Source organism: Malus domestica, chromosome 15, assembly GCF_042453785.1.
Source record: "Malus domestica chromosome 15, GDT2T_hap1".
Taxonomy (NCBI): Eukaryota; Viridiplantae; Streptophyta; class Magnoliopsida; order Rosales; family Rosaceae; genus Malus; species Malus domestica.
Genome location: NC_091675.1, coordinates 13,223,564 through 13,236,145, shown reverse-complemented (window position 1 = coordinate 13,236,145; position 12,582 = coordinate 13,223,564). Strand labels below are relative to the sequence as shown.

Here is a 12,582-nt window from a genome sequence, read left to right as displayed (position 1 = left end):
TGTACTTCATTATTATTTGTTTACAAGAGGGAAGTCCTCTTTTATAGACGACCAAAAACTACACAACTAGTTCTAACAAGTGGACAAGCCAAATGATGATTACATGAGGAAAACATCGAAGAGGAAAATAAGGAGAAAAAGAAAGCAAATCAAAGTAATGATGACTAGCTATAAAGTAAAGTAATGATGGTTAGCTATAAAGTAAAGTAATGATGGCTAGTTAGAGGAATAATTACAAGTCTATTGTCTATACCAATAATGTCTAGCAGCTATTGTTGACACTCCCCCTCAAGTTGGTACATAGATGTCATGAATACCCAACTTGCTTAGTGAGTTGTGAAATACTGAACTTGTGACTGTTTTGGTGAGCATGTTTGCTAATTGATCTTCAGATTTAACAAATGGAACTTCAATAAGTATTGCCTCAATTTTTTCTTTAATAAAATGTCTATCCACCTCCACATGTTTGGTTCGATCATGTTGAACCGGATTGTGAGCAATGTCAATTGCAGCCTTGTTATCACAATGTAGAGGTATAGCATGCTTGGGCCTAAATCCCAAATCTCTCAGTAAATTCTTCACCCAAAGCAGTTCACATACTCCATGTGCCATGCTCCAATATTTTGCTTCAGCACTTGATCTAGCAACAACCTTTTGTTTCTTATTACGCCAAGAGACTAGTTTTCCTCCAACAATAACAAAGTATCTTGATGTTGATCGTCTGTTAGTTACATCACCAACCCAATCAGCATCAGTGTAGCCTTTAACGTCTAGATGATCATGTTTTGAAAACATTAATCTTTTCCTAGGAGCTGACTTTAAATACCTCAAGATACAGTTTACAACATCCATGTGTGTTTCACTTGGTGCATGCATAAACTGGCTTACCATGCTGACTGCATATGCTATATCTCATCTAGTATGTGCAAGATATATTAGCTTACCAACAATTCGTTGATATCTCTCTTTGTTGGTAGGTATCTGATCAGGATATTCACCAAGTTTGTGATTCAGCTCAATTAGGGTATCTGTTGGTTTGCATGCTAGCATCCCAGTTTCCATCAAAATATCAAGAACATATTTCCGTTGTGATAGAAATATTCCTTGTTGTGAGCGGGCCACCTTAATGCCCAAGAAATACTTTAAAGCACCGAGATCTTTCATCTCAAATTCACTTGCTAGATACTTTTGCAGTGCTGCCTTCTCTTCTGGATCATTTCCTGTAACCACCATGTCATCCACATATACAATAAGAGCAGTGATTTTACCTTTTTAATGCTTTAAGAAAAGAGTATGATCTGAGTAGCTTTGCTTGTATCCGAAAAATTTCATCGATTTGGTAAATCTCCTAAATCAAGCTCTCGGTGATTGCTTTAAACCATACAACGACTTTTTTAGTTTACAAACGTTGTTGGTTTGATTGGGATCCAGCTTGCATCATGGGGGAAGCTCTATATAAACTTCTTCTTCTAAATCTTCATGTAGGAAAGCATTTTTGACATCGAATTGTTGCAAAGGCCAGTCAAGGTTTGTTGCTAGGGATAAGAGTACACGAATAATGCTTATCTTAGCTACAGGGGCAAAAGTCTCTCCGTAGTCAATGCCATATGTCTGCGTGTAGCCTTTTGCCACTAATCTTGCTTTGTATCGCTCAATAGTGCCATCTACATTGAATTTTACTGTGTATATCCACCTGCAACCAACTAATTTCTTCCCCTTGGGTAGGTTAGTTAACTCCTAAGTGGAATTTTTCTGGAGTGGCTCTATTTCTTCATTCATTGCATGAGTCCACCTAGGATCTTTCATAGCATCCTCTACACTACAAGGAATAGATACAGTGGATAATTGATTTACAAATGCCTCACATGATGTAGATAGCCTATAGAGGGACACATGGTTAGCAATTGGGTATTTAACCTTGGCTCTAAGATCAGGATCATATAATTGTTTAGGAATCCCTCGAGATTTTCGAGGGAGAAGTTGATAATTAGTGGACTCCATTTGACTTGACTCAGGTACGATCTCAATAGAATTAGATTGATCAGTTACCTGTTGATTGTGTTCAGGGGCTGATTGATCATGTGGTACTGTCGAAGAAGGTAATCCCAAGCCATCTGGACTTAATGTTGCTGGATGTACTTTTGTGTCTGATGTTGGAGTCGATGATTCTGTTTCTGCATGTATTGTTTGATTACAGTTGTCTGCCGACTTATCAACATTTATCTCAGTTTTTGAAATTTCTGCAACAATTTTAATGTTGCTAATGTCTTGGGTATCCTCTTCAAACATACTATTCTTTTCCTGAAAGGGATACTTAATGTCTCCCTTTGAAAAATATGTTTCTCCTTCTTGAAACTGGACATCTGCAGTGATGTATAGAGTTTGGGTAGGAGGATGAAAACATTTGTATCCCTTTTTTGTATCAGAATAACCTAAGAATATACACTGGAGGGCACATGGATCAAACTTCCCCCGTTGATGTGGATAAACCTGTACATAAGCCACACACCCAAAGACACGTGGTTCTAAGTTTGGGATAGATGGAATGGTGAAAAGGTGGTTAAATGTTTGGAATGGTGTTTGATATTGAAGAGTACTGGATGGTGTTCGATTTATAAGATATGTTGCAGAACACAGTGCCTCCCCCCAAAACTTATGATGCATGTTGGCACCATATAAAGATGCACGAACCACTTCTAAGAGATGTCAATTCTTCCTCTTTGCTACACCATTTTGTTGAGGTGTATAGGCACATGTGGTTTGATGAACAATACCATGCTCTTGCAAATAGTTTTGTAGAGCATGATTGACATATTCTCCTCCATTATCAGACTTGAGTGTCTGAATTTTCTTGTCAAACTGAGTTGCAACATATTGATGAAAAATATTGAACTTGGTAGGAACTTCACTCTTGTGCTTCATTGGAAATACCCAGGTCATTCTAATACAGTCATCTATAAATGTCACAAACCATCTAAATCCAAAAGTGGTAAGAATTCTGGCAGGATCCCAAACGTCAGAATGAATGACCATGAATGGCACATAACTTTTATTTAATCTTAATGGATAGGAAACACGATGACTTTTGGCCAAAATACAAATTTCACAATGGAAATCGGATTCTTTGAATTGGGGAAAAAGTTAAGGGAATAAAAGTTTAAGATAACCAAATGAGGGATGTCCTAATCGCCTGTGCCATAACCAAATCTTCTTCATTCGGGTTGATTCGTCTCTGCTTACATGATGCACTTGACTCAATCTATTGCCTCTTCTAGTACCACAACCAATCACGGCCCTGGTGAGCAGATCCTGGAAAAGACAATATAGTGGCAAAAAAGAAACAGAACAATTAAGGGAGTTAATAATGTGAGAAACAGATAAAAGATCGTAATCTAGGGATGGTACAACTAGGACATGATCAAGATTGAGTGAGGAAGTTAATGAAAGAGAGCATTCTCCAGTAACTGGAGAGATTGAACCATTGACACTGGTAATGAATGTCTGGTTGGCTGTTTTTAGTGAGTGAAAAACGTTAGCATCAGATGTCATGTGATCTGTGGCACCTGTATCAATAATCCACGATTTATTATAAGTATTAGCGGATGTAGAATTAGATATACCTGAGGTGTTCAAGGCTTTTGGGACATGGTCATATGAGCTAACATCTTGAGAAGACTCAAAGGTGGTGAATGATGCTCTGCTGGATTCCTTCTTTCGTCCTTTGTGAACCCATCCTTCTGGATAGCCAATAATCTCATAACAGCCTTGAATAATATGATTTTTCAATCCGCATTTTGTCCACTGCATAGGTGGTCGATTACGAAATCGATCAGCTATTGAGGAGTTTATGTTTTGAAGTCGAGGTCCTTGTGGAGATCAAGAATTTATGGCAAAGAGCACAGTAGCTTCAGGCATGGTGGCACTTTCTGACATGGTTCCTTGTCGATTGCTTTCACGTTTGACATGAGAGTATGCTCCTTCAAGACCAGGTTTGGGCTCCATCCTCAAAATATCACCATGAATTTGATCAAACTTGTTGTTTAATCCTGCAAGAAAAATATAGACTCGAAGTCGCTTAATTTCTTGCTGCCTTAATAAGATATCATCTGGGTCCTTCATGTTAGTAGGACTAAGTTGATCAAGTTCTTGAAAAATATCGGTGAGATTGCTGTAATAGTTAGCAATAGGAGCTCCATTTTGCTTCATGGTAAATGACCTTTTATGAAGATCATAAATTTTGGCTTCATCAGAGCCATCTGAGTAAGTCTTTTTTATGGCATCCCATACCTGCATGGCTGTGTCGTAACGGATGAACCGCTTCATCTGATTGGGTGTAATAACATCAAATAACCAACTTTTGACTTGGCAATTTTCAGCTCGCCACTTGTTATACAGTGGGTCTGTGATTGCAGGCTGCTTGGTATCACCTGAAAGATACCCATGTTTTTCTCGACCAGCAATTTTCATCTCTATGACTTGATGCCATAGAGAATAGTTGTTCTCATCAAGTTTAATTCCTGCAGAGAAATTGGAATTATCATTTTGAATGGTGACCACTTGTGTGGTGGAGTTTGATTCACCTGGTGTGAATGACTGAATTGGTGGGTCTGATACTTCATCATCACTAGCCATTGTATAGGCTTAAGATCAATGAAGTTGAAATAAAAATAAAAGTGATATGATGATTGAGATATGATATGGCGGAAGCTTTTTTATGTTTTTGAGGTTCAAGAGTTAGTCATGATCGACTGCTCTGATACCATCTCAGAAGTTGTAATATACTTCATTATTATTTATTTACAAAAGGGAAGTCCTCTCTTATAGAGGGCCAAAAACTACACAACTAGTCCTAACAAGTGGACAAGCCAAATGATGATTACATGAGGAAAACATAGAAGAGGAAAATAAGGAGAAAAGGAAAGCAAAGTAATGATGGCTAGCTAGAGGAATAATTACAAGTCTATTGTCTATACCAATAATGTCTAGTAGCTATTGTTGACATCTTTTACCCAATAACCAAAGGTATGTTTGCTCATCTGTTTCATTTATATCAATTACATGTGCAAAATCTTGTGTTGTGATGAATTTGTGAAACCTGTAAGAATTTGTGACATTTGTAGGAATATTGTAAAATTGTAGGAACATTGTGAAAATTGTAGGAATATTATGAAGTTTGTAGAAATATGTGAAAATTGAAGAATATTTGAAAATTGTAGGAATATTGTGGGCAATATGTGAAAGTCTAAAATTTGTATGAAAATTGGAATTTGTGAAATTTGTAGGAAAAAAGGGAAATTTTTAGGAATTTAGAAATTATTGTTTTTTTTTTTCTTTCCATAGTGACCGCTGCTTTGCCTCTGGTTTAGGCTAGAGTAAGCTGGCACCAGAGATGCTTAACGACACCCAGGAGGCCACTGTCGAGTCGGGGACTAGCCCCACTCTGCTTCATCAGGCCGGGTGCCTCGATCTGTTAGGCATGTTCACAACCTGAGGCAACATTAAGCTGTGCCATCCCAACCCCCTATTGACATCGTTGAGGCCGATGCCTATTAGGCCGCCGTACGCCCGAAAGGAGATACAAAACTCCAGTCGAGAAAAAGGTCAAGGTGTGGGGATATGTAAAGGCTTGTCCTTAAATTGAATCACTAGCATAATGGAAAACAATATCTTGGTCGATTACGACCCACTGCATCCACGAGAGAGCCTAAAAGTCAATAGCTTGTCGACTCACACTAATGGAGTAGTTGACACGTGATCTAAGGGTGTTTTTACAGTTGATGGTGGATTGGGTTAGGTGAAGGAAATGCAAAGAGATACGCGGCTTAGGAGCGGGTCGAGTTTCGGTACCTCGAGGAAGATGAATCTTGGGAAGCTGGAGATGGAGTTAGTGGCCTTATGCTAGCGGGACGAAGAAGCTTGGGAAGATGAATGCTTGCAAGAAGAAGCGTATAGCCAACGAGATGAGGAGTTTCAGCGGTACATTGCTGGGATAACATAGACAATGACAACTTCTAGCATTCGCCTTCCCGATCCTCTGAGCGACGTTCAACTGCCATCCCACCATCCACCCAGTAATAGTTTGTTTAAGATATTTTACATACATTTGTATGAATATTTTCGTTCTACTATAATTAAATATTTTATAATATTGTGATTTTTATTTAAATATAATTAAAAATAAATCATTTATTTAAAGTTTGAATTTTTTTTGTTGAGCATGTATTTTGTGTCTTTTTTTTTTAAATGATTGCCCGACAACTATTTAGTCTGGCAAATGACTTTTAAATTGTTTTTTTTATCTACGAAGGCCCGACGATGTCATTTTGTCAGGCAAGTTCCATTCTTCAGGCTAAGTAGGTGAACACAATTCACTCGATGGATACATTTCGTCGAGTAAGTATAATTTGTCCACCATATTACTATAATTTGTCGGGCAAACTTTTGAGCGACGGGTTTTGCACAATGAACATTGCCCTACAAAATATGATCGGGCAAATATAGAAGCGATGAAACCTTATTTGGCCCGACGAAGTTGGAAATAGGTTCCGAACTTACAATAGGACTACTTACATGTTACACCTTTCAAGTTTTAGTGATTTACAAAATTGTTCATATAGTTCAAATTTTCTCAATATTACACCATATAAGGTTTTGAATTTTTTTATGCCTTTAGATTATTCAACCTTTTGGTCCTTCATTAAATTGATGCGTTGTGAATTTGAGACCCGTTTCTCGGCTATCGTGAAAGCCACATTTGCACTATATCAACAAAAAAAACTCATCATGGAGCTTTGACTTCTCTTAAATCAATGTTGTGTATTCCAAAATGGCAAATAATATCACACATTTTGCTCCAAAAAGTGTAAGTGTGGCTTATATGACTTCCTAAAAATGGTTCCAAGTTATACGTGGAAGCCACATTTGCACTACATAAACAAAAATAACTCACCATGGAGCTTCGACTTCTCTCAAAACAAAGTTATGTATCCCAGAATAACAAATAATCACACATTTTGCTCCAAAAAGCAAAAGTGTGGCTTATATGTCATCCTAGAAATGGGTGGCATGTCCTTAATTTAATAGAAGATTAGACATTAAAACAGACATAATTAAGGCACATGTATAAATTGATACAACTTTTAAATCTTAAGGTGCAATGTGAGAAAATTGAAATCTCATGATCAATTTTAAAAATCACCTCAAACCTATAGGTGTGAAATGTGAGTAACCAAATTTTTTTCTTTATACAAGTGATCTTATGTAAATGAAAAATAAACTCAAAATCTCAAAAGTATAAATAAATATTTTTAACCAACTGAATAACTTCTAACTATTAATCTTATTTACCTTCTGAAAATATGACAATTTAATATTTTCTCAGACTCAAAGTATGCTTAATGACTACTATAGAGAACCAAAAAAGTAATTTTCCAAAATATATAGTAACATAGGGAGCCTACTTGAGCTTCAATTTCCCCCTTCCACTATGTACACTTGCTAAGTGCTCATTTAAGAATCTTATGGAAATGCTCTAGACCCCAAAACCAACGATGCTGGCAGCGACTTTCAGTCGTTGCGAATATCTTTAGCGAATGGATTTTCGACTTTCGGGAACCACCATAGGTTGCCTATCACAAATTTTCTTTTAGTGTCTTATACAGAGGACTAGAGTCAAATTTTCATTTAATTTTAGTTAAATATATGAATATAAATCAAAGAACAAAGAACAATGTGGCAGATCCGTGACACCATTTTTTTAGTACAAATTTTGACACACTTTTTGTAAGGTCCACTTCGGAATAGATTTCAACAATCCGAACAGTCTATATTTTAGAACATCATTCATATATCATCCTTGCAAAAATCTAGACAAATCCAAAACTATTAAGACATTCATTTGTAGTGAAGGAAATTGATGAATACTGCTGTACCCAGAAACACTAAACTTAATCCAACAGTCATATAATTTTGAGTTTGGGTAATTTTTGGTACATATGATCTTTGAAGGAAAACCCAAAAAATAGAAGGTTTGGATCGTTGAAATACATTACGAAGTGGGCCTATAAAAGTATGTGTAAAAAATTGTATAAAAAAAGTGGTATTACGGATCCGCCTTGAAGAATAATAAGTATATAAAATGCTTTAAAATTGAATGTGGTATAAACACACACCTAAAAGATAAACGGTTCGGATCGTTGAAATTGACACACCGCGACCTAAATTGAGGCTTGCTGGCCATCACGTGAGGGTGACTTAACCATGTGCGCAGTGCGGAAGTGATAGCGATATAAAAATGCTAGTAAATAAAACAAACCAACTAATTTACCTATACTAATATATAAGTGTGAGATATTTAAGTATAGTTACACTCATTCAGAGCGTAGGTAACCTAAGTGCAGTCCAGCGGGTCAAGTATTAATTATACAATACCAAAGAGATGATCCTACAGTATTTATAGTCTGTCAGATCGCCGTCGACTCCTCGTAAGCCACCAACAAGCATGCCTACCTAGAACCTGGAGGGGCGCAAAACAGAAAGTGTGAGTGGCAAAAACAAAGTTTTTTAAAACCATTTCTCTTTCCAACAGTAATAACCCATCGCTGTAAAACCTATATAGTTTCCTATAAAATAGAATATGTTTGTACCATACTTAGGGTCTCTGTATTTAGATCTCGTATAAATACTTGGGGGACTCAAATGTAATTATGTAATAAAGAAAGGGGCAAATATGTAATAAATGAGGAGCCCTTATTCTATAAAAGGACCACTCACTCTCCTCATTGAGAGAGGCCAATTCCTAGGCCATGAGGATCCTCACACTCTCTCCCTCACAATCCTCTCAGAAATACAATATTAGTGTGGACGTAGCCCAAACATTGGGATGAACCACGATACATCTTATGTTATTTACTTTCTTGCAGATTCACGGTCGGATTTACGTTGTTCCAAGACCCTTCCGGTTTTGTGCATCAACATTTGGCGCCGTCTATGGGAATCGATACGAAAAGTTATGTCAGTTTCTCTCAATATTTTATTTCACCACCGTGAAACCTTCACAACCTCACCACTGTCCACCGTGGATCTGCAAAACCCACACAGACACAACAATGTTCTCTTATACACAACCTTCGGAAACCATTATTATGCTTCTTTTTGTATTAATATTGTTAGGAAAATTATGGCATCCTCAAGGACTTTTCTTCTTCTTGGCCTTGCCTTTGCCGTTCTCTTTCTCTCATCTAAAATCTCAGCTCGTGAGCTAGCTGAGACTACTGCTCAAACCCAGGATAGCGTAGAAAAGGCCTACGACTGCGACCAAGTTCAGGGCCATGAGCATGGACATGACCACTGTCACGGAGGGCACAGACATTAAGGTGAGTTGAGCGGCATTGCTGCTCATACTTCTTCACCATCACCATCTCTGAAATCTTGGCCACACATCTCAGATTCTCCCGTTCCTCCTCTGCTTTTACCCAATTGATCAGGGGCGGTCTGATTCAGACCACCTTCAAAGAAGTCACAAGGCGGAGATGGAATTACGGAAGCACAACACATAATAAGAAGAAAGAGAAATACAAAGGAAAGATAGAAGCAACAGCGACGGCGAATTGGGAACGATGCTAACAACTGACTTAAAACCTCACCGTCTCCGGCTGAGCAGCGACAGACTTAAAACCTCACCGTCTCCGGCTGAGCAGCGACGACTATGTGAATTTGTTTGATTTTTTCTCGGGTTATGAAAGTTACGAATTTCAACTATGGCGGATCTGTACGGATCAGCGCCAGACTCGGAAGAAATCTCGAACATTATCAGCGAGCTTTTCCACTGTCACGGCTCCTCCGCTTCCTCAGCTTCTTCTAGCATGCCCTTTAAGCTCACTTACATGTACCTGCTGCATTCGTCAGTGCCGCTGCCACTCCAGGCGGTGACGTAGTCCGAGGTCTTGATTCTGGAGCAAAGGTGAAGGCTCTGCTCTCGAAATCTTCATCGTTGTCTAGGGCCTCTAGCGGTTCCTGTTGGGTGGGTTTTGTGAGGCCCATTAAGAGTCGAAAGCTCAAAATTCAAAGAGGAGTGAGGTGTAAGGTGGCTGCTTCTGCTGCCACGGTTTAGTCTATCGCTTCCAATATCTCCATTCTTGAGCAGCTCAAGACCTTTGCCCCTGACAGAATGATGGACTTGCCGCTGAGATAAGATTCATTTTTTCTTTATTATTTTACTTTATCACCATTACTTTCCTAGCTACCAGAAAATTTTGGAACTTTCATGATGCAACCCTATACTCAAAGAAATCAGAGGCGCAATGGAAAGAGATCAAGGAAAGCAAAAGCAAAAGAGAGATGCGCAGTGGAAAACCAGGCAGAAGATAAGCTATCTTACAACAATTCCATTATTATTCCCCTTTGGCGTTGTCTGCCATCTGCCAAAAGAGAAAAGAGAAAGAAATGGAATGGGAAAAGCAAAAGCAAAGTAGAAAAACAAAAGCAAGGAATAAACACCCCACCAGAATGATGTGATTTACTTTATTTATTTTTGAATGATGTAATTTATTTTTCGTATCTTTTGGAGATATCTGTATAACTCCATCATATGGTAATAATAATAAAAAAAAAGGGCAAAGCCCAAAATAGCACCAACTAGGTGACCAAAAGTACGCCCAGTACTACAAAAAATTATTCGGCACCCCGCCGCTATTATCGCAAACCAGGTGATCAAAAGTACGCTCAGTACTTCAAATTATACATGAGCATTACTCATGTCAATCATACATAAACATTCAAAAGCATTACTCATATCAATCATACATAAACATTCATAAGCATCACTCATGTCAACATTCATGAGCATCACTCATGTCAACATCTATGAGCATCACTCATATCAATCAACATAAACATTCATGAGCATCACTCATGTCAATCAGCTTCAAAAGCTTCATTTATAGAGCTCTAGCTTCAAAAGCTTCATTCACAAAAGCTCCAGCTTCAAAAGCTTCATTTACAGAGCTATAGCTTCAAAAGGTTCATTTACAAAAGCTCTAGCTTCAAAAGCTTCATTTACAGAGCTCCAGCTTCGAAAGCTTCATTTACAAAAGCTCTAACTTCAAAAGCTTCATTTACAGAGCTCTAGCTTCAAAAGCTTCATTTACAAAAGCTCTAGCTTCAAAAGCTTCATTTACAGAGCTCTAGCTTCAAAAGCTTCATTTACAAAAGCTCTAGCTTCAAAAGCTTCATTTACAGAGCTCTAGCTTCAAAGCTTCACTTGCAAAGCTTCACCTACAAAGCTTTAGTGCAGAGTATACAAATACAGCATCCGAACAACAGCCTCTTCAACCAATACATGGATTCAATTTGAAGTCTCCAGCCAACAGACTTTATTGACCGAAGACTTGGGGGATTACATTATGTACCATATATTGGGCCTCATAAAATATACTTGGGGGACTTAGCCCATTATTTATGTACTGAGAAGCGAGCCCTTATTCTATAAAAGGGACTCCCTCACTTTCATTAGAGAGCACCCATTATTTATGTACTGAGGAGCGAGCCCTTATTCTATAAAAGGGACTCCCTCACTTTCATTAGAGAGCACCCATTATTTATGTATTGAGGAGCGAGCCTTTATTTTATAAAAAGGGACTCCCTCACCTTCATTAGAGAGCAACGCCGCCAGTTGAGCAACCGCCTCGCCGCGAGCATCACTCATAAACCATCACTTATGTATTGAGGAGCGAGCCCTTATTTTATAAAAGGGACTCCCTCACCACCATTAGAGAGCATCACCGCCTACTGAGCAACCGCCTCGCTGTGAGTATCAACTCTAGCCCATCATTTATGTTTGAGGAGTGAGCCCTTATTTTATAGAAAGGACCCCTTCACCTTCAACGCCACAAGCCGAGCCAACCAAGGTAACATAAGCCACAAACCGAATAGCCTTGCAACATGTACTACTTCTAATTGAGCATCATTTCGGATTGGGCACCGCCGCATACCGAACATCAGTTCAAGACGACATCTAGTTACTTCGACTGCCGCATACCGATCTAGTTACTTCAGCCTACACATGGACTGAATTTCAAGTCTTCAGCCAAAAGACTCTCTTGATTGAAGACTTGGGGGACTACTGTTTGTACCATACTTAGGGCATCCGTATTTAGATCTCGTATAAATACTCGGGGGACTCAAATGGCAAATATGTAATAAGTGAGGAACTCTTATTCTATAAAAGGACTCTTCACTCTCCTCATTGAGGGAGGCCAATTCCTAGGCCATGAGGATCCTCACACTCTCTCCCTCACAATCCTCTTAGAAATACAATATCAGTGTGGACGTAGCCCAAACATTGGGGTGAACCATGATACATCTTGTGTTATTTACTTTCTTGCAGATTCACGGTCGGATTTATGTTGTTCCAAGACCCTTCCGGTTTTGTGCATCAACAGAATATATACATATGTTAAAACCATACTAAAAAATAGTGACATCCAGATATATGCCATGTCAAACATCTTAGCATAATAATTATGTAAACTAGGTGAAGTAAATCAATGTAAGTGATATGTCAGCCAGATCCACCTAATGTGG

General features: G+C 38.4%; 1 protein-coding gene across 1 annotated transcript; it reads right to left on the bottom strand.

Moving 5' to 3' along the window:
* Positions 1-3,876: 3,876 nt before the first annotated feature.
* Positions 3,877-4,632, bottom strand: LOC139191695 (uncharacterized). The gene has a single exon (XM_070812692.1). It carries the CDS (start codon positions 4,630-4,632, stop codon positions 3,877-3,879), a length of 756 nt encoding a protein of 251 aa, XP_070668793.1.
* Between the last annotated feature and the right edge of the window lie 7,950 nt (positions 4,633-12,582).

Excerpts from the sequence above, each read along its gene's own strand:
- LOC139191695 (XM_070812692.1), bottom strand. The coding sequence starts at position 4,632 with ATGGCTAGTGATGATGAAGTATCAGACCCACCAATTCAGTCATTCACA.